At 42.4% G+C, this 23,479-nt stretch overlaps 1 protein-coding gene across 5 annotated transcripts in view; it reads right to left on the bottom strand.

Moving 5' to 3' along the window:
- The window catches only part of atp8a1 (ATPase phospholipid transporting 8A1), a 122,182-nt gene that overhangs the window by 70,536 nt on the left and 28,167 nt on the right, over positions 1 to 23,479 (bottom strand). For 2 of the 5 annotated variants that reach the window (XR_015103202.1, XM_086132897.1), the window contains exons 5-15: positions 17,459 to 17,504; positions 17,299 to 17,339; positions 15,711 to 15,784; positions 13,334 to 13,403; positions 13,127 to 13,254; positions 12,534 to 12,645; positions 11,594 to 11,759; positions 7,724 to 7,851; positions 6,098 to 6,175; positions 5,933 to 6,021; positions 3,839 to 3,883 (exon numbers count right to left, since the gene is read on the bottom strand). Coding sequence is in view for 4 of the 5 variants with exons in the window: in XM_086132897.1 (XP_085989023.1) it covers positions 3,839 to 3,883; positions 5,933 to 6,021; positions 6,098 to 6,175; positions 7,724 to 7,851; positions 11,594 to 11,759; positions 12,534 to 12,645; positions 13,127 to 13,254; positions 13,334 to 13,403; positions 15,711 to 15,784; positions 17,299 to 17,339; positions 17,459 to 17,504 (977 nt within the window). In the remaining variant the exon portion in view is untranslated. Of the gene's footprint in view, positions 1 to 3,838; positions 3,884 to 5,932; positions 6,022 to 6,097; positions 6,176 to 7,723; positions 7,852 to 11,593; positions 11,760 to 12,533; positions 12,646 to 13,126; positions 13,255 to 13,333; positions 13,404 to 15,710; positions 15,785 to 16,481; positions 16,556 to 17,298; positions 17,340 to 17,458; positions 17,505 to 23,479 lie in introns of all 5 variants that reach the window. The other 3 variants (XM_086132903.1, XM_086132909.1, XM_086132915.1) reach the window with 3 other exon arrangements.

The raw sequence follows: 23,479 nt of genomic DNA, 5'->3' as shown, positions 1-23,479 counted from the left end.
AAATTGGCATATGTTGTGAAGAGCATCAAAATAATGGACCATGCTACTTGATTACGCCCTTCTGTCAGAGTACTGAAAGGTATACGTGGTCACTTCCATGTGTTAAGGGAAAACAACAAAGTATTAACCCACATGCTGTTAATATAGCAAAACAATGCTCAACAGTAAGCAGAATTGCCTAATTAAGCCCAAACTTAAGAAAGGATTAGAAATAGCATTAGTTCCCTATCAGTGCTACAAATAATTACTATTACAAGGGAGAATTCATCAGAAAAACACACTGATAAGATCTTTGATGACCAGAAAGTGAAAAGCCGAGGGGGTGTTGCTGGTTCATAAAAGAAAGAATATCAATATCCCTGCAGCTGTACTGTTGGCCTGTCTAGCGGCCGCTCGCCGGCTGTCCAGTGGCTATCGATCCAGCATTCCGTGATAAATAGCGTCCAATAAATCAGGCCGACAGCAGCTTTTACCCGTGGTACTGCAGGCTTGATAGAAATGTTACCAGCAATGCATGCCATAGAGGGGCGGCCATAAGTCTTCTCGAGCCTACAGGACCGCTCGGACGTTCACTCCCATCACTGTGGGAGGGCAGAAAGCTCACAGAGGCGCTAACAATTAAAGCACAAGATGGGCTGGAGTCTTATGTGGGGGAGATCTTCTGGAGGTTTGTGGGAAAATGTATTGAAATACACTCAGGAGTCAGTCGGGGAATTATGGCTGCATTTTAGAAAATTGGCACTCATTGCTGAGTGATGCCAAGCTCAATTTCAAGGGAAATTGAGGATTTGCTGAGCTTTGCTCCTCCCTGACATACAAGGATGTTAGTCTGGCAGTCCAGGTGTATCACTTCAACATACTTCATACTACTTTTAAAACTTTGTTTTTAATAAATCATTAAAGGGGATGCCAGGTCCAAAATGTTCTTTACAATAATATGCACTATGTAGCCCCACTAGTCTAAACCCGGTATTCCGATTAATACTGCATTTGCGGTCAATGAATTAAGCGACAAAACCAGAATAACACATTTTAATCATCTCATGGGGCATCCATCTTTCCACTGAAAATGACATCACAATGGCTAGGTGTCCAGCTTGTGAACGTCACACGACCAAACCCAGAAAACAGGTGAGCCGTGATTGGTCAACACTTGAGCCGTTGAGGCACTGTGATTGTATGATGTCATTTGCAGGTGATAGCAAGCGGCCAAATGGCCACCACCTGAGATGGATAAAAATGGGTGGAGTTTTCTGCTTAATTCATATTCCACAAATGCAATATTTATCAGAATACCTTGTGAAGACTGATGGGAGCACATAGAACACGTTATTGTAAAGAAATGTTTTGACTTGACTTCCCTTGTATGTAATATTATTTTCCACACAGTGTTCAAATTAAAAAAGTGTGAATAATGTGACAGTGGCTCACATTATTAAATACCTTTATACTGTTTAGGAATACAGCCTGTGCCTCATTATTGATGACCACTTAGGTCTATTTTTAATGTTGGTCATGAGTGGTGGTAATTTTTCAACGTTGCGTAACAAATTTGTTGGTGAATTTGTGCATAGTGAAAGGCAAACATGAGGGCAGGGGGTTTACCGTAATGCCACCTGAAGGGTTGTGCCACAAAGCGGTTGTAACTCAATTTGAATTTACAACACCTGATTATCATGTTTCGTCTCTTTTAGATAGATAAGTAGTTGAAACCGAATCAACAGTGCCGTTACTAATTGCAGCAAAGTGACAGACTCCATTTTGCCTGCACCGCTTCAAGGCGCAATTCGTCAGTCTCGTAACTCGCTTAGTCCAAACGAGCCTCACATTTTGTTCCTTTATAGATTGAATTTGTGAAACACAAGCAACATGATTTTTTATATAGTCACATTTACACAATGAACCACAAATGTTACAGAGGATTGCTGATGTTGCTGATGACATGATGCATGTGCGACCACACGCAGCGATGCTACATTCCAGGGGGCTTACTCATTAACATGTGACATTAGCTTATGCTAATGCAGCAGCAAGGACTGCGTAGGCTGGCTGCACAGGAAGACAAAGGAAAGCCTCTAAGCTCTCTTCGGCCATCAGTCAACATGCTGGTGGTCCTGATGAAACCTTTCAGGCTCCAGCGTGGTCACTTATTGATTGGCTGCCAGCCCAGCAGGGTGCTGTCATGACAGGAACATGGGGGCTGATGGCTCTCAATCAATTACCGTGGGCTGTTCTCAAACTAAAGCTTAATATGATGGAGCCCTGAATGGGTTGGTCACTGACCTGTGGAAGGGTGGTATCACTTTGTTTCATTCCAAGATGAGTTCTGATTGCAATGCAACAATTGTAAGGCAATAAGGCTGGCGTCTATTTCATTGATTTCCACAAAAAAGTGGAATGAAGCTTCTGAACAAGTCGGGGATGTCAAAAATGTGGTGAAATATTCCAGCGTTAATTCTCAGTATACACCAACATTGGATGCCGAACCTGTCGCCGCCCGATGCCCATGCTTTATTTAAGAGTTCTATTTTTTTAAATTGCCCATTTTTGCTTCAACAATAATCGATGAGTTGTGACAACGTCAAGATAAGAGCCAGAGTCATTACTGTGTTTTAATAAACCTCTGACAAGGATGAGCATGTTTCGAACAATATCACTGTTTGACTGTTAAATTTGGCATTTAAAAAAAGAATGATTTTGATTTCAATGTAAATGGTAAAAGGCAATGCACTGCCTTTTTTGTTGTGTTTTTAGAGAATATATATAAAATATAAAATGAATGTTTTTTTTCCTGCTCTCATTTTTCTTGTCTTTAAATCAGTTTTTCATTGGTGCATTTTAATATTTGCATATTGAAAACTTTCAATGATTATACTCTGTATGCTTAGTTTGAAGGACAACTATGTGTACAGGTTTCCCTTCTTCAGATAGCTATCTTTTTTTCTTATCGGCAAATTGTCTATACACACACACATACATACATATATATATATATATATATCATACATATACATATATACACATATATATACTGTATATATACACACACACACACACACACTAACATAAGTACATAAGCTATAGGCAGAAAGAGTCCTTCTTCCTAAACTTGATGTTTTGGTGAAAAGCTCCATGACATCTGCATGTTTACAAAGTGAAGGACTTTAGGCAGAGAAAAGAAAACATTTGTAAATTGTGACAACAAACATAATATTCAAAGAAAAATACCCACACAAACTCAAACGCAATAGTCTGAAACCAGCAGCTGCTTTCTTTAGAGAGACAACAGCTACAGTGGCTACCCCTTGGATAACGTCAAGAAATATTTGTTGAAAGCCTTTGTGCTCGATGATCTAACAAACCTAAGAGGCGAATTAAGTTTGTTCTTGTATTAATGAGCCATTCTGTACACAAGCAACACCACATGCATGACAGAACACTCAAAACTGATTTCCGTTGAAAGAAAAAAGAGCAGAGACATTAAATTCAACACCAGGCATCAACAGACAGGCCCCGATCACCCATGCAAAAAATAATTACGGCATGCTGTTATTGCCCCGATTAATACCACTGGAGATGAACCTGTGAATACGTGTGCCCGAGAGATAGTTGTGTGGTTTCATGTGTGCTACAACTCAGCACAGCCTCAACCAAATCTGCAACAGTGGTGTTTGAAATACGATTTAAAAGCTTTGTCTTCACATCACAACAGTAACACACGGTGAATCCACTCCCTCACATTAGTAAGCGCACAAAGAAACAGGGTTGCGTTCAAAGTCACATATCCACCAAGGCACAGCAGCACTACAACGTGACAAAAGCAGCCCATTCATCTTACCAGTCATCCTCCGCAAAACTACCGTCCTCGGTCTCGGGCACGTGACTGTTGAGGCCAATGTAGGAGGGGGTGGAGGGGGGGAAGCAAATAAAGACTGATCGTTAATGTGTTTTGAATACTAATCATGGGTTATTATTCTGGGATAGTTTAGGATGCTAGGAAAGCTATGCGCTAAATTGTGAGGATTTGGTTGGAATAGGAATGTGTCTACTGCTTCAAAGCTTAATAAATATATAAATATCAATATTAAAAAAATAACATTTTCACCTCAATGTATTCAAATTTATTGTGTTATAAAATTGCAAAACAACAATAGTAAGCATTTGGGTAGCCGCTATATTCAGCAAATAGTGTCATTTAGTGATTAAGAAACTATAAAATCGATTTCTATATCGTATGAACTCATCAGCATCAATCTGCATGTATATTCCACTTCGATGTCAAACTTGGGATGATCGTGTGCACTACAATCGGCTAAACAACATCTCTCCTTGAGATTTGGACTCCATTGCAGTGGAATTAATTCATGTCTACACCCTCGGGGACAGCTTTATTAATTACAGCAGGCCTTCATTTGTGGAGTGGAACACATGCAGGCAGTTGTGTCAGTGCTTTGTGTGTGTGTGTGTGTGTGTGTGTGTGAGTGTGTCACCCGATTACAAGTCACGACTTTGCATGCACTTGTGCTAAAAAATGTTCTCATGTGTCCCTTGGAAAAAAATAGAGCTATATTATCACACGTTTTTCAGTTAATGCACAAAACTCAAACAGTGGAGTTTGTTTATTCCAGATGAAGACGCATGCAAAGCTATTTAGAAACAACACTACTAAAGATTGTTGACGCCACCTTAGGCGAGCAGTGAAATAGGACATCTGCGATGGGAATAGACGGACGGCAAAGCGTCACACGGCAATGCCAGCTTGTGTGGAATGGGAAAAATGAATGGAAAGAAATATGTCACTAAGTGAATGTTGTTGAAGCTTTGCTCCATTACAAGTCATCTTGTCTGATTTACGTCCAATTGAAATTAAAGCAATCTCTTAGGCGAGGATTGAGCAGACTGGAGGCTGACTGAAGTACATCAGTGAGAGTTTTTGACCCAGACTGACAGACCTCCTTCAGTCGCTTTAGAATAGTCCATCCATGCCAATCAAAAAAATAAAATAAAATGTTTAAAAAACAGTTTGAAATGGTGGCTTTTCATCCACGGTCTGGTGAATACATCTAAAAGCAAATAGAAACAATGTTCTGCGTCAGGATGTTTGTAGAATATGTCTGTCAATCAATTTTAAATTGCTTTTATAATTTGGCAGTAACCAGTAGAGGGCATACTGTATGTAGTTAGGGGCTCCGAAGTGGGCTGTGGGAAGAAGTCATTCCTGTTTTGGAACCCCGCTTACCACACACTTAAAGTGAAAGTGGGTTTGGTTGGAATCTTAGTCGCCATTGCCTTTCTATTCCACCATTGTGCTCCAGTTATGCTGCTCTTCTTTTGGGAAAATAAAGAAATTGGTGGAAAATTCTGTCTTTGTAACCATGAGTGAAATCTTAAGCTTGATATTTTATGAAATGATAGTGCAACAAAGAATTAGTTTCCCCGATTGAATCTTATTTCTTAGAATACCTCATGCCCACATCCTTTTTTTTTTTAAAGACAGTCCTAATCCAACTTTTGTTCTCAATTCTTTTGTCTGCACATCATCAATCAAGCTTTTCATTGAATTCTAATGGGATTAATCATGCACTGTCATGCCCAAAATGGCCATCTTGAGCACTTCCCTCTCAACCAAAAGCAATTCTTCCCAGAAGAGTAAAACGTTGGAGAGTGGTTTAAAGAAATTAGTGGATTACTCATGGCAAAATAGGTGCAGATGCTTCTCTGCTCTCCAAAACGTTGGGCAAAAACAGCCAAGGAGCTGTCAAATCTCGATGCGGCTTTTATTTATAGCACAGAAGATGTGACAAAGCTGCTAATAAGTTGAGGGAGGAGAGAAAACAACATATCCTAATGAAGGTGAAAGTGACAGAGTCGCAAGCAAGGAAGGGGATATGAGGAGAAAAGTGGGGAGTGGAGTAGGAGTGGCGTTACGTACCCGTAGGCCACACCGGCGATGGTGCACTTCTTAAACTGCATGACATTGCAGGTCAGCGTGCCCGTCTTGTCAGAGAAAATGTATTTCACCTGCGCAGGAGGAAGAGGACATTCAAGACGGAACACAATCATCACGTCAAAGATAAGGCACATTGCTTTTTATTACCTGGCCCAACTCTTCATTTAGGTTGGAGGTGCGGGCCATGGCAGGTGTGTTTGTAGGCTCGTAGATCATATCATTGTCCTGGCAAGGTCACAAAGAACAATCGCGTCAACCCACGATGCAATTGCAACGGCTCAAGCATCCTCCAGCGTCCGTCCCCCTCTTCAATGAAACAATCAACTTCATGATTAATGGCACGACTTTATTATCGTTGAAAAAAAAAGGGACACCATTTTTCGGGGGATTGTGTGGACAACGCTTGGAGTGTTAGCATTCAAAGTCAAGAGGGGCTCTTTCCTGGCCAAAAAAGTGGCTACTGAGCTTCAAGTGGCAGACTGTTGTCGGCAGGTTGCAAAAGAGAGCTTGGAAGAGCATAAAAAGGCATAGAAGTGGACATCCTTGGAAATGTCCATGGGTCAAACACCTGTTGGGAATTTTGTCATCCAGTTCCTAGTGAGAACAGCAAGTTGCACAAAAAAGCACATCGCAAATATGCAAAATATAAGATAAGATAAGAAAAACCTTTATTAGTCTCGCAATGGAGAAATTCCCAATTCACAGCAGCAAAGTTATGAAAGGAAGAAGTAGAACAACAAAATATAGGAGCTGCTGGAAAGGCAGCCACTCTCGCGGCGCCATTTTGAAGTCAAAATAACAAAAATAACACAACACAACAGATAGGACACAAACAGTCGTGCAATCTTCACCACTTTTCTGCATACACTTTGTTGTCTGAAGCAGTGATAGATGAAAGAGGAGAGGATCAAAGTGTCCTTTCACCAGTGGATCAGAGACGTCATGCTGAAAATGTGCACACGTCTGCTACAAGCTAAGTTTTGAAAGCAAACACGAAGCTGTAGCGTCCATTGACGAAAAAGAGATTGGCTCACATCTCCTGTCCCATGTAAATCCACATCAATTCCAAGCCACGACTCCCAGTTCCACATCCGCATCGGCGCTCCGCGCTAACGCTCCTTTCTTCTCATCGTCGGCTCCTCAAGCCTTACATCCATCCAGCCGCAGACCGTTCAACAGCACCGATCTCTCCGCTGAACAAAGTGGGGCTGTGAAAAATGCTGCCCATTACAGGCGTAAGACACAAGCGCCCCGGGACAGTCCAGCAACGACAGTCAAATGGCGCCCGAGTAGGCAGCCGTCGGCAAGTGCTCTCATGAGCCTTGCTTTTTTTTGTTGTTTTTTGTTTTGTTTTGTCACTTTGTGTTTGTTGTTACGTCGTGTGGACCTGATGTGGACTTTTTTCAGCATTTTTTGGCCACGACATTCATCAAGGAGGAGACCCTGTGCTCGGTGGTTGCGCCTTCTCGGCAGCATGGGTATACCAGCACTGTTTTTGCCTGGGAGGAATGTCGGCGCCATTTGACTGTCGTTGCTGGACAGTCCTGGGGCGCTTGTGTCTTGCGCTTGTAATGGGCAGCATTTTTCACAGCCCCGCTTTATTCAGCGGAGAGATCGGTGCTGTTGAACGGTCTGCGGCTGGATGGATATAAGGCTTGAGGAGCCGACGATGAGAAGAAAGGAGCGTTAGCGCGGAGCGCCGATGCGGATGTGGAACTGGGATATGGCACCACAAAGAGCCGCATGTTCGTAATAGCTGAACCCTCAACTCACCCAATTAATGAAGAAGGCCTGGATGAACTTGATGACCTCCAGAGTGACCAAGAGGCTGATGGGGATCAGGTTGTTGAACAGGATGATGAAGGTGAGGAAGTTGAGGCCAAAGTTCGCCGCCCCGCCATCTATCGAGGGGAGACGGGTTTGGACACAGGAAGTGATACACAGGAGGCTCGTCAGCACCGGCTTCATGAGCATCCGTCGGTGAAATGTTAAGAGCCCGCAGCTACTTCCAGCCAATGGTCCCTCTTATCCCAAACCAGGGAGAGTGTGTTGGGTTAACACGGAGCATTAGCTGGAAATTAACCCGTCCTCTCACCCATGAGTCAAATTTAACGTCCCATAGATTGACAGTGAGGGACTGTGGTGTCTCCATTGTTATTAGTGTCACAGCAGCAGCCTTGGCATCCATCATGATCCAGGCAATGAATTCCAAATAAAGCACTATATGCAAAATGATGCCACTCCCTCACCCTCCCTGCCTCCCCCATCCCAAAAAGTGGCAATGATCAGCGTCGAACCCCACGGACACTAAACATGAAAGCAGGAGGGATGTCATTTACCTTTCAACAGCTTGCGGGAGCTTGCAAGAGTTACCTTCCTCAAGCCAACTTCATATTAGCATTGAGAGGAGGGGCCCCTTGTCATGACATAACAAAACAAAACAAAACGAACAGATGGATGGCAGGATGGAAACTACACTGCTACTGGTACAACAAATACAGGGAGTCTCAGAAGTGAGGTGGTGGGGAGGGGAAGATAAACGTACTGGATGCTGTCGAGACAAAGGAAGGGAGATTCGGTCCATAGCACATTGCCAACCAACAAGGAGTGGAAAAGAGCGGGCGGATGACACCGGCGTGTTAATCATGACCACTGCATCGCCACATTGTTAGGTCGCTTCACTCAAAAAGTTTGGTTGCAAAGAACACTGTAGGGCATGCACGAGTGCAAAAAGCACACCAGGAGATGTACAATGAAACCTCTCAAGTTGAATGCTCATAAAGTGGACGTCAAGAAAAAAACTATAACATGACATTTTGATTAATATTGCGTTTGTGGAAAATGAATGCACCCCGTTTAATCAATCTGATGGGACGGCCATTTTGCCACTTGCTGCTGACTGAAAATGACATCACGGTTGCTCAGAGCTCAGTTAACGACCAGCCGCGGCTCACCTGCTTTCCGAGTTTGGTCATGGGACATTGTACAAGATGTTGCACAATCATGGGCGACAAATGCAGTCAGAGCATCTAGACAACTGCACGGCGCAATCGTGCCAGATAACCGATGATGTGAATGACGTCCATCAAGTTCTTATATGGTGGGGGAAGGACGACTTGTGCCAGGGCTCAAGTGCTTCACTCGGCACCGTTTTAACCATGCCAAAAAAATCGAATCGCGAAGATTGAAATGGGAAAAAAATGAATAACGCTAGTATATCTCCACAACAATGGTTAACTGATTTGTTCACTCGCATGACACTTACATGTTAAATTGTTACGTTAAAATATACATTTGTAGTTACATAAACTGCTTTGAAACGTGATAACGTGAGTTGAACTTTAGAGGTTCCACTGTACTTTGAATGTCAACTTAACCCTTATCAACCACCATCAACCAGTCACAGCAAGAGCTTTTAGTTGAAGATGCACTTATTTTTATCCAACTTGGCTGAGTATATTGAGTATGAAGACTTTCCTAAAGTGATTGAAAAAGCAGAATTAGACCCCAGGCAGTTCAGCATCTGGCTGTCTTGCTTTCTATTTTTACGAGAGAGTACAATCCAGCAAGTTTCTCGAATGCTTAAATATTTACCAATATGCACTCTTTGGCCTCGATCTGCATTATGTTATCAGAGTATACAGGTTTAATGTCAACAATTGCCATCCTCAGCACTCTGTGACCGCTCAAAGTCACATTAATTATTCACTGGGCTTCAGTGACATAGGAGCCTGCGGGATGCTGTGCGTGGCCAGCTAATGCCGATTCTTCTCTTCATCTCCTCAATATTGGCGAATGGCAAGGCGACAATCGTTTTGTTTTACGAGCTCATCTGATGCTAAATAATTTGACATGTTTTCCACCGCTCTCTTTTGTCACAGGCTGGACAATGCCCACTGGAAAGAGTCTCAACAAGCTCCTTATGGCAGTACAATCGGTCTCAAGATGAACCCTTGCTTTATGACTTACACTGCCCTAAAAAGTTTTAAATCAGTTTTAAACCCCTCGCCAAATCCAATAGTGCACCGTGTAAGGAGGAAAGTGTAAGTCGTAATGCAAGTTTAAATCAACCAGGACACAATCTCTCCGACAGGCCTATCAGGGCACAGAGTAATGCAAGTACCACGATGATCACTTTGCATTCCAGAGCTTTTTCAATAAACCAGTTAAAAAATCTGACCAAATAGCTGTATTATGATGACGGAAAGGATTGAGAATTCATGCAAAGCCTGTGAAACTGTAGCAGATGACCAAATGCAGTTCCTGTGAACCGAAACGCAACAACTTGTCAGCTCGTGTAAGCATTTATCTATTTGAGTCAATCTACATTTTACTTTAGCTACCTCAACCATCTAAAAAAATGTCCTTTATGGTCGGATGTGTACAAAAAAGGTTCTGGGTTAGTTAATAGCACAATAAAATCGAAACACTCAGTTGTCCAAAGTATCATGTTTGATATGATCCCTGAAAATTTGAAAATCGGTTAGAAATTGTTGGGTGGTAGAGCATGGGCGGGCATGTTACGTCAGTCACTACGACAGTGAATTGCTGTAGACCACCACACGTCATCTGTGCGGGCATCCACTAATTGTTTATAATGCTGGCTGTGCATCAATCAAGCTCTAATAATGAGGTAATCCGAAATGAAAGGGAAATAACTTCAATGACGCATGAAAAATATCCCAAAAATTAAAGGAGGGTGATATAAGTCCATTTTAGTGTTTAAGTGTTGCCCAGAAACATCTATCGATGAGCCAGACTTCGAACAGGTTTGCATGACGCCTCTTACTCTTTGTGAAGTGGTTTGAAAAGATGGCGAGAGAGGCATTTGTAAAATGTCAGCCCCTGCACCAAATGTTGTGCTCAATCAAGAAACATGTATGGAGCCTCCTGCTGCGAACTGCATCCGGAGTGTTACCTCCAGTCAATGGCAGGGACAAAACTACTCATTCTGGAAAACAAAGTGGGGTGATTGTCTATAGGCTGAGAGAGGCAAAGTGGTCCACGTGGCACAAAACAAAGGGAGGTATCACAATAAAAATGGAGGAAACGTGAGACACTGTTTGCAACAGGCACTGAATATAACTCGACAAAAGGTGTAAGAGAGAGCTGGAGGGGAACACCTATCGTTGGATCCCTGGTATGTGCTTGTCCACGGGAAGGGGCCCATACAAAGTTGGGCAACCTTTTAGGGGGCGAGGGTGGGGGGCCTCATTTGCTTAGCAAAGGCAGAGCTTCAGTAAGGGGTTAGTAAGGGAAGGTCATTCACGGATGGCCAAGGCTTTTAAATGGTTGTTACCTGGAGCTGTTAAAAAAAAAAATGACAACAAAGAAAAACAACAAAATCAAACACAACATTAGAAAGGGAACAAAAAAAAGTACAGCAGCGCAGTGATATTCAACCATTTCTCACTCAACACATCTTGCATCAGTTAACAGGGAGTCTGATCATTCCCCGCATTGCCACATATTTCACTTGTTATGAAAAACATCGTTTAACTGAGGCAACGTAACAAAACAAAACGTACATACCAGCATTTAAGGAAATAACTTAAAACGACAAAGAAATAAGCTGATATGGACACAAGTGAGATCAAATATGTGCAATGAGCGGCGGTGTGCGGCCTCTAGGGGGACTCTTACAGTTGAGGTCCATGTACCAGGCGTCATTGCCACACCGGTACTTCCAGATGGTTTGGCCCACGGAGCAGACCAATGAGATGGCCAGCAGGCAGCCAAACAGGACCAGAATTTGAAAGTTGGTGATTCGCTCCACGTTGGACAACTTTAGCGGAGGCCGAGTGGAGTTCTGACAAGGCAAGAAAATGACAACGTGTGCTTGATGTTGACAAATCATCTGATCAGTGTGTTTGGCCCTGAATTAGCGTACTAATAGAAGCAAAAATAATAATAATCATAATGATAATAGTAAAAATCTTACTCTTGTGTGCACTTAAAAATCATGATTTTAACCACCGAAATCATTTACTTTTTCAAAATGCCTTTTCTTAATCATTTTATGATGATCAGTTAACAACATGAATAACTGTATTCATGTCATTGTAATTCTTTGAATGAAATCAAAGTGCAATTTTATATCACTGCTTGGTTCTTAAAAATTATGAATTCTATTCATCCATCCATTTTATGTGCTGCTAATTAAATCCTCACTGGGGTCACCGGTGAATTGAGGTCCATTCCATCTACGTTAACTTTGGGCAAGAGGTCGGGCTACTTTAAAACTCAGCAATTAGTTTTCAACTGAATAAAAATGATGTGGATAATTTACGATGAATGTAACCATGTTTGAACATTAATTTAAATAAAGTACAGTGCGCAGTCCTTGCTCCAACAATACTAGTAACACAACCACACAAGGTTAGCATTTATTTACTTTGGTTCATTTTAAGGAAATGAGACATTTGCTCTTTTACAATTTACTGACAAAATTGTCAATCAATTTAGTTATCGTTATCCTATGAATGAATTACTTCTGGTTTCATTTTCGTGTGAAAAATTATATATTTGTGGAATTTTTAGTCAACGAAATGAAATTTGCAGTCAATGCAGTTATCACTGGTACCTGCATGAGTTTTGTATCGTGACCCGTGTAGACCACCACACCATGGACCCACTGCGTGTTCCGCAGCTGGGCTCCTCTCAGTAAGATCTGGTCTGGACCAAGCGGCACTGTGCTGTAATGGAAAAAAGATCAGATGTGGATATAGTACCAAAGGTTCACATTTCCCCCGATTTCATGTATTGGTGTGCATAGTCAGGTGCTGTACTCAAGAGAAGTCACGACTTCTGAAAAGATTTCGAACGACACAAAAAGGAACATGATGCTATGAAACCCTCTAAAAGCCAAATGTACTTCTGGAAATTGCCGACTCAGGGAAGCTTTTTAGTCCGTGGATAATCAAATCTTAATGTCATAACATTGCATCCAGTCGCGAATAAAAATTCATTTTCCCCCGGTGACACGGCCTTTGAACAAACGAATAATTGAATTTGAGTGAACCAGGTGCCTTCAGCAGACAATGCACTCTGCTTTGGGCTAATGGATCAGCAAGAGTTTCAAATCTCAACAGGTGAGATTACCCTCATGGATGGACCTCAAAAGCTTCCGGGGAAAAATCCCGCAGTGAAAATATCGAGCTTAACAACCAAGCCCACCTGTGTCCATCCAGTCGGATGTTCCCAACAAACTCATACAGATGACGATTTGGGCACTCGCACTCCATTCTCCCCGAGAGTCGCATGAGACTGTCAGTGTCCTTCAAGTCGGATGTCACTTGCAAACCCTGTTGATTTGATTTCATGTGTCACTGTTAACAACAACAACAACATTGACACAATAATGTACACCACAGGCATATTTACCTGTCTGATTTTTAGGTTTGTTTCACCATCTAGGTTTGATGTTTCGATGTAGCACATTCCCTGCGGCTCACTGTTGGGTAAAGGGAAAAATGACATAAAATCAGTAAATGACTGGTTAGTCAGCTCCAAAATAAGCCCAGACAATAAAATGAATGAACATGATCTAGTAGTGTGGAAAAGGAAGTAAAGTAGGGCTGACTTTTATACCAAACAGACATCTAGGTCTACTGTACTAATTTAGACAAGGGTGCTGTGTACCAGCCTACTTAAAAGTTATACAAGTGAGAAGTATTCTTTAGTTGCAGGCAGTTTGAATGACAAACTGCAAAGGGGCCGAGACAGTAGGAGAGAGAAAACTCCACAGTGGCGTGATGAGAGCGAGAGGGCGTGCAGAGCACAAGAAGCAGAGCAGACAAATGAGCTTCTGACAGATTTTGGGCACAGGGAAAGTGGTAGAGCATGCCAGCCAGGACACCGTTAGAAAATCTTTGTGAGCAGTTCTTTGTTTTAGAGAGGGTCGGTCCAAACGTGGGAAGGACGGGCATCAAGAAAAAGCAAGACCTGGGTTTTGCTGTTCCTTATCTTAACCATCATATTTGCAATGGCAGCTTCTTTGAAAAAATACAATTATATTTACACAAGTGCCTTGCAAAGTACAAATTTAATTTAGACTCAAGTTCAATTTGATCCAGCCAACGATGACATTAGATCAGTGGTGGGCAAACTACGGGCCGCGGGCCGAATCCGGCCCGTTGGTCTTTTTAATCCGGCCCGCCGAAGGTCGGTCCACAATTAAGGTTCAATGTGAATGATTGCATTCATTTCAATTGGACTTGTAATGACAGGCATTTCACCGCCAGGTGGCGCATTGACTTGAAGTTGCAGAACACGGGAGGGGGGGGGGGTCTTTTCGACCACCTAGGACCTCTGTATCGCTCTACTTCTACTGGTCTGATCACAACCCATCTGCAGCAATGCACCTGCTAAAATAGGTCATCAACAACACTGTTGTCATTTAAAAAAGTATATTAATACCGTACTTTCATGCTTTTGTTCTGTTGATGTTTGATATGGACCGTCAACAAATGCAGTTTGTTTGTTTTTAATGTACCATAGCTCGTGCTGACCTGGCCCTTCTGTCAAATTTTAAAAGTCAATGCGGCCCCCGAGCCAAAAGGTTTGCCCACCCCTGCATTAGATGGTTACCATCCCAGGAATAAAAATAAGAAGGATGGAAAAATAATTCATCAACTTTCTAAGGCACTTATATTTATTTGGGTCACCAGTGAGCTGGAGCTTACACTAGCTGACTTTGGGCAAGAGACACCCTCAGCTGGTTGCACTCTGAGATTTTTGGGGGTTTTCTCACTTACAGTATCGTCACACTAAGGACAATTTAGAGTCAAAGGGGGAAATAAACCAAATAAATAAATCAATAAATAGAGTTAGTCGAGTCAAGAATTCCAGTGAGTGCCTTAATGGCATTGGTTGCATGCTGCCTACCTGTTAAAGACTCCCTGTTCATCTCTGTCATTGTCAACTATGACCTCTCAAGGTTTATCATGTTTCTTTTCCTTCTTTGAGTGATGTGCATATTTTGTATGTACAGTATGTAAATGAACTGAATGATAAAATGACAAACAGCAGTTAGAAATGCTTACTTTTCTTTATATGTTACTTCCGCATTCCGCATTGCCAGAGAGGACTTAAGTATGGTGGCCCTAAAGGGTGGAAAAGGCTCAATACTAGATAGGAGAGAGACCAAATCGAACTGTCCACAGGATAGGGGGTGGAAGGCATTGACCTGTTTGAGCTATCGGCAGCCCACACTACATTTATGAGAACAGTACACAATGGTGTACTGTATGTCTCCATTGCCAGAAATAGAGATCACCAAAGAAAAAAAAATAACTTTTTGGCATCCTCAGAGCATACCACATATTGACTGTTTTAATAAAAGTGAAAAGGCCTAGTGTCTTTTCACAGCTCAGCACTTTCAGGCCCGGGAATGTTATCAGCAATTCTCTAGTTGCAATGAAAACGGCTATTGTCAAAATATGAAATCAAATTAGACTTTGAATTCATCTCAAAAGGCAGAAAATAGTGAATATCATTCCAAGATGTGGTTGATATTTCATTCTTGGAACGTGCCATCATGCAAATATGGCGGGAAATGCTTGTGTTGGCCGGCCCTACGAGCCATGCAATATTTTAACAAGAAAAAAGAAAAAAAAAAGAAAAAGCGAACATGCGACATCTGGAACGTAATCAGGAGCTCCCCTCAAGCATGCAAACGAGCTTCTGAGACCAGCTTCTGAATGTCTGGCCCCGTCTTTGCAACAGCAGTTGCCTTGGTAACGTCTCTGGTTTTCCTGACCTGGACGACAGTATGACGAGGTCAGCTGGGAGGTGATCGCCGTTGGCAGCTTTGACCACTTCCCCAACAGTCACCTGATGTTAGCGAGCGCACGCCAGTGGCAGGAAAGAGGGCGGAAGAGAAAGGGTGGCGGTAAAGGAAAGGATGGAAAGACAAAGAGCAAACAAATGAGAGGAGAAAGCTAAAGTGTTTTTCTGTCCTGAGGGCCCTGCATCTGCTTTCTCTTAAAAAGGGCAAGGAGCTAATCTTATGAAATCACATTACTGTTGTCTCACCTAGAGAAATGATGGTATCAAGCTACAAATCTTTGCTGTTAAGCCTGTACCTCACAAAGCGGCAAAGTTTTGCAAGTGTGCGCGCACGGAGCGAATGTTGTTTTTTTGTTGTCCGGGTTCGTGCAAACGGTCGCAATGATGGTCGGCAACAATTATAATGGTCTCAAACTGTTACTCTTGTCGCAAAGAAATTGTGAACATGTTCCAAAACTCTTTGTAACATTGAACGAATCGTGACCAAAAAAACAAAAACAATAACAACAGCAGCAGAATTCGCCATGTGCACACACTTGCAAACCTTCACCGTTCAATGAGATATGGGCTTAAGGATGTGTGACTGTTGAAATGTAGCCGCAGTTTTAACCAAAAGACAGGGTGCAAATTCCATCCTGGTAAACCATCAGATCTTTAAGCTGAAGATAAGAGTTTAAAGGCGGCAGGGACAGAGGATGGAGACGATCCCTAGTGGGTGGTCGTCAGAGTGGACTCTTGATACCTGCATGATAAAACCACAGCGTCTGCAGGCACGAAATCACCTGCATTTACTTTAATAACATCGGCCATCTCAACCTGTGAAAACAGACTGGTCATTGTGGTGCACACAACGGAGAGAAGGACTGTGACCGCGTTATACATTGATGAATAGTAATACAGCCAATGACATGATTCAAGATTTGAAAAGGCAAAACATGAAACTATAATACCAGAAATCAATCAGCTACGGGCAAGGAGTAAAATCTGACAAGGATAACCCATACAGTGAGAACAAGGGAAATAATTTGGGAACGGCATGGAAATTAGTTGATTTCACAGTATGCATGAATACGATGTAATAAGCAGAGAAATTTCAAATCACATAGCAATGCAGTGATTTCTGTCTGCACTGGCCAGGAACATTTATTATTATGATAAAGTCGGAAATGGTTTTTGTTATGTTTTCTGCTACACGAGTAAATAAAGAATCATATATTGGAATATACATATTCCAAAACTGACCAAAAAAAAGAGAAATATGGCATTGATCTGCTCCATGCACCGTGTAACTGCTAATGTGTTATTTCAAATTAAGTCCTTAAAAACACTGATCGTCATTATTTATTTTTTGTAATGGCTTTTTGTTGCAGGAACACATAAAACAACTACAGACTCTTTGCTCTACTTTGCCTTTGACGACAGATCTAATGAAATCATTGGATTCATTAGTTGCTGTGCATTGTGTGAGCATTTGCTTATGTTCCCCACTCAACAGCAAAACCGGCGTGACAGTCCGGAATTGGACTGAAAGGCACCAGTTAATATTATTTATTACGTACCTTCTCCCAATGCACAATTTCCCATGCGCCATTTCGTAACACTGTGATACATGAAAAGAAAGGAGAACAGCAAGAGACAGAAAGAGGAAGTCAAAATGAGTTGACATATTTAAACTGTTGCCTGACAAAAAGAGCATCCAAGCAAAAGAGTTTTCCGTACCTTGACATTCCTTTTTGTTGACAACACCGTCAGCATTGTGACGTTTCTAGAATGAAAGAAGAAAATGAAATGCTGATGATGCAAATAGAGGATTACAAGATCAATCATATTTGGATGACAAGAGCATTAGAGTGCTCTGAGAGGTTCAAAAGAAAGTAGGTGAGTTAATGCAACGTGGTGCCTCTAAAATCACAACCCAAACATCGCAATATTAAACAATGTCGCAACTTATCCACTCATTTGCTTACATTGTCATATATCGTGTGATGTGACACAATCACTATTCTGTGGAAGCTTAACATATACCGACCACTTCCTTCCAATTTCATGAGATACAAAAGCCAAGCAAAAGCTGGACCAAAACTGTCTTTAACAAACATTACAATGATGTGACACGCATGAGGGATTACATGTGACGTAAAATATGTGTATTATGGTGGGTGTAATTTGCACTGATGCCGAACTTTTTTGTATCATATTGATTATCAAATCATCACGCTCTAGCCGTACTGGGGGAAAGGGTGTATTTATTTATTTTAATTCCTATTTCGCAAATAACTAAATAAATGTGAATTTACTTAGACGGCCGTTGATTCGAATATTACTGGCAAGTAATGATTGATGATTTTCTACCCGACAGTGACGATATCCATACTCTTTCAAAATTACAGTACGTTTGTTACCTTCACCAAACAAAAATGTGTGAGGAATTTGGAGGAGTGTGGCCTGTTGATCGTAACAACAAATAAACAACATGTCGTCAATAGGTGGAGCCTTGAAGAAAATCGGTCCAGATCTGCACATACTGGGACTGGGGGCGGCGGGGCAGGGACTCAGTACAGCCAGCAGAGGGAATTGTGATGCAAAAAGCATGTCATGAGTGGCAGTACCTACCTATAGTAATGGAGTGGAACAGTATCGCTCAATCAAGCAATTATTTCGATGGCATGAACTTCTAAGACGAGTCAGACAGGCATGGTGGAGGCTTTCTATTTCAAAGACATACTACAGGATGGTTGTGTGTCTGAATGCAAATCAGCACTATTATTTGCCCTTGCGTCCTACTGGACAGTCACACCATCAACAGTGCTGATGTTTAAGGTCTTGTCAAGTGGCATCCAGCAACAGCAATGTGTGCTGGCCCTGATAAGAGAGGCGTGGACGTATCCTCTCACGACCCCCACAAGATGAAATGTTTACATTCTTTAGGCTTGCTCCAATTTACTCCAGTGCTGATCCAATTAAAGGCTAATTAGTGCATTCCTGTGCACTTGCTTTTAGGGCTCCGATCGGATCACTTTGTGCATCTCGGGAACGCACTCTTGTGTGTAATGAAAAGGCGGGCAGTGTCGCACGGCTTCAACCCTGCGCCTGCTGCAGAGGGACCGGGAAAAGTTTTCAGCGCGACACGAAGGCTCATCCATCATCTCGTGTGTAAGAGCTGTCGGCTAATTTCATTCGACCATTTTTCTTCCAGCTGCTGACGCAAACCAGACATGTCAGATCAGAGCTGCATTTATATCCCATACCTTTTTACTTGTCAGCGCTCGAAAATACCACGCCGCATGGAAGGAAAACAACAATGGAAACAAAAAGCACTTCCTGTATTTATTCTGTTGCTGTTGGCTGAAATGAGGAAACAATTTTTATCTGAGACGAGGTGGCAAAAACGCGGCGCTGCAGCAAAGTGGAGACTGCGGGATTTAATAATGCAGTGTCCAGAGAGCAAAACAATAAGATTAAAAAAATGTAACGTGGGTTTATTTTTGCAATTTCCTGACACACTTCATCAAATGTCGACCCACAAGGTATCGGCTCAGCTGCCTCAGAACCCTGATTGACCAAGTACCAGAAATAGTTTCTGGGAGTGCCTAGTTTTGCTGGTGGTTCAACTGTCAATAACTTGTAGTGACATAGTGAGCTGACTTGGTACCACGGCATACATTTGTCACTTGTCATTTTGAAGCCAAAGGAACAAATATTTCTTCTACGTCAAAACAGCAAATCAAGACCTGAACTCTTTCGATCTGACAGTTCTCCAAATTAAAATGGGTTTTCCACATTTCATGCATTTTTCAAACAATATATTTTTTTTGTCCTAAATCAGTGGATTATTATTCTTGGATTAAATATGTCCTGTTCCAGGAAGCAAGAATGGTCAATTTTTCATCAGAACTGCAGTGCAAAAATGCTCGCAATGTGGTAATGGGTTTCTCTCATACATATACAGTATATACGTGTGTGTGTGTGTGTATATATATATATATACTGTATATATATATATATACACATACAGTACATATATATACTGTATGTATGTATATATAGTGGGCACATGGATCAATACATGAGCGAAGCACAGAAGAGCATTGGTAGAGATACCAGAGGAGCCAAACATCAGCTCCTGGTTGACAGAACAGTCGCACAGGACTGCAGGTCCCGACGTACCAACCTGTGTACAGGCTGGATTGATTACAAGAAAGCCTATGACTCAATGCCACATACATGGATCACTGAATGCTTGGAGTTGTATAAGGTGAACAGGACCCTAAGAGCCTTCGTTGCGAACTCAATGAGGATGTGGAAAACCACACTTGAAGCCAATGGCAATCGGATGGTGACTAAGACAGGAAAGGTCGTCCACACTGGAGGGGGTCTCACTCCCTGAAGGGATCTCACTCCCTGAAGGAACAATTGCAGACATTGAGGACAGCTACAAGTACCTCGGTATACCACAAGCCAATGGCAACCTTGAACTGGCAACAAGGAAAGCGGCTATGGCCAAATACCTCCAGCGAGTGAGGCAAGTCCTAAGAAGCCAGCTCAATGGCAAGAATAAGACCCGGGCAATAAACAGCTATGCCCTGCCAGTGATCGGATACCCTGCAGGAATAATAAGGTGGCCAAAGGAAGAGATTCAGACCACGGACGTTAAGACCCGAAAGCTCCTAACCATGCATGGAGGGTTCCATCCCAAATCCAGCACCCTGAGACTGTACGCAAGCCAAAAGGAAGGAGGCCGGGGACTAGTGAGTGTGAGATCCACGGTCCAGGATGAAACATCCAAGCTCCATGAATACATCAAGGAGAAGGCTCCAACGGATTACGTACTCAGAGAATGTCTGAGACAATGGGGAACAGAAGATGAGGCGCTGGAAGAGGGACCATCATGGGAGGACAAGCCCCTACACGGGATGTACCACCGGACCATAACTGAAGTGGCTGGTATCAAGAAGTCCTATCAGTGGCTAGAGAGGGCTGGCCTGAAGGACAGCACAGAGGCACTCATCCTGGCTGCTCAGGAGCAGGCCCTGAGCACCAGAGCCATTGAGGCCCAGATATACCACACCAGACAAGACCCAAGGTGTAGGTTGTGCAAAGAGGCACCTGAGACGATCCAACACATATCTGCAGGGTGTAAGATGCTGGCAGGGAAAGCCTACATGGAACGCCATAACCAGGTGGCTGGCATAGTCTACCGAAACATCTGTGCGGAGTATGGGCTGGAAACCCCAAGGTCAAAATGGGAAACACCTCCAAAAGTGGTGGAGAATGACCGAGCGAAGATCCTGTGGGACTTCCAGATACAGACTGACAAGATGGTCATGGCGAACCAACCAGATATCGTGATCATAGATAAAGGGCAGAGGAAAGCCGTTGTAGTGGATGTAGCGGTCCCAAGTGATGGAAACATCAGAAAGAAGGAACACGAGAAACTCGAGAAATACCAAGGGCTCAGAGAAGAGCTGGAGAGAGCCTGGAAGGTAAAGGTGACAGTCGTGCCTGTGGTGGTTGGAGCACTCGGGGCAGTGACCCCCAAACTAGATGAGTGGTTGCAACAGATCCCGGGAACAACATCGGACATCTCAGTCCAGAAATGTGCAGTGCTGGGAACAGCAAGGATACTGCGCAGAACCCTCAAGCTTCTTGGCCTCTGGTAGAGGACCTGAGCTGAATGGAGGACGGACACCACCCGAGGGGTGAGACGAGGAATTTTATACGTATACAGTAAATATTCCCATCCCCGGAATTCTATGGAAAGGAATATCCTTCACCCGGAATAAAAACCTATGCATTAACATTTTGACTACGATATTACATGTTACCGGAAGTTGCGTAAGCGGAAATTCCACTACCCGTAACCCGGATGGAGGTGTAATGCCGCGGGAGCTTAAATACACGCAACGCCCACCCGATGCGACGGAAAAGACAACGCTGAAACAAGTTTTCACGTCGCGTTTTTCGATCATCAGATTCTAAACGACTACGTGCAAGTGAGTTTTTATTGCCGTGCGTTTTACTGTAATTGTGAATGATTTTAACTTTATTCACTTACGTCCTGTAGAACGCGGCACTAGCTTAAAAGCAGCACCCACTCGACACGACCGAAGAAACGTGTTCGCTTTGCTGTTTTGGCCACGACATTCGTCAAAGGAGAAATATCTGTGCTTGGTGGTTGCGCCTTCTCGGCAGCACGCCTGTACCAGCACAGATGTTGATTTGGAGGAATGTCGGCGCCATTGACTGTCGGTGCTGGACAGACCTGGGGTGCTTGTGTTTTTTGCGCCTGTAATGGGCAGCATTTTTCACAACCCCGTTTTGTTCAGTGGCTATGTCGGCGCTGTTGGACAGTCGGCGTTGGTGCGGCTGGATGGATGGCTGCTGTCCATGGGACAGGAGAAGTGAACCAATCTCTTTTTTCGTCAATGGATGCTACAGCTTCTTATTGACTTTGAAACTTAGCTTGTAGCCGACGTGTGCAGATTTTGAGCATGACGTCTCTGATCCACTGGTTAAAGGACACTTTGATTCTCTCCTCTTTCATCTGAAACTGCTTCAAACAACAAAGCGTGTGACGGAAAAGTGGTTAGGACTGCACGACTGTCCGTGTTTTATGTTATGTGTTGTGTTTATTATTTTACTTTATGTTAACTGTTTTGTGAAGCGCTTTGTTACAGCTGTCGCTGTTGTGAAAGCGCTATATAAATCTGCATGTATTGTATTGTATTGTATTCATCAGATTCGAAACGAAGACGTGTAAGCGACTTTTTATTGCCGTGCGTTTTACTGTAATTGCGAAATATTTTAACTTTATTCACTTACGTCGTGTAGATCATCGCATCGAAACGTAGAAGAACTGTAACAACTGGAGCGGAGCGAGTGAAATGCATCCGTTTGAGCGAGGCTGGACACAAAGTTAAAAAGATCCAGCAGACACTTGGAGTCCGAAAGACGCAAATCTACGAAACTTTAAACAACAAGGCATCGATTCAACTCCTGATGACAAGCCACCATCCAGCAAGGAAGCAATGCAAATGGCAACAAAAATCCTTCAGTATGCACAAGAATTACCAGACATCGGTGATCAACGGGACAGTTACTTGCAACTAGCAAGAAAACTGTATGACACGCAGGCAAACATTGTCATAAACCAAAGAATGCATCCAACAAAACAATCCAAAATACATATTTTTTTCCCCAAGACAGAAAAAAATAAACATTAAAATACTGTACGTATTTTACTGTTGTGATTTTGTTTTTGGCTACACCTGTATTGCAGTTTTTGTTATATAAACAGTTTTTGGACAGTATATTTTTGTATTTTATTGATTGTGTTGTTACACGTGCATTTTGTAAACATACTTGCAGGTTCATAAAGGACATGTACCATGCTCATTTCCCAAATGAGGAATTTCTGTTATCAGGACAAATTGGACAGCGCAAACATGAGTCCGTACTAGAGAATATCCATCCATCCATAGAATATTTACTATATATTTACTATATATATATATATATATATATGTGTGTGTGTGTGTGTGCATATATATACGTATATATATACACACATATATACTGTACATATATGTATACATACATATATACGTATATATATACATATATGTATGCATACATATATATACACAAACACACACACACACACACACACACACATATATATATATACATATATATATGTGTGTGTGTGTGTGTATTACTTTAAATAAATTAATTACAACC

Source organism: Hippocampus guttulatus, chromosome 2, assembly GCF_054856545.1.
Source record: "Hippocampus guttulatus isolate MCC_2025c chromosome 2, RoL_Hgut_1.0, whole genome shotgun sequence".
In the NCBI taxonomy this organism is placed as follows: domain Eukaryota; kingdom Metazoa; phylum Chordata; class Actinopteri; order Syngnathiformes; family Syngnathidae; genus Hippocampus; species Hippocampus guttulatus.
Note: the sequence above shows the minus strand (reverse complement) of the source record. Positions and strands in the feature narration are given on the sequence as shown.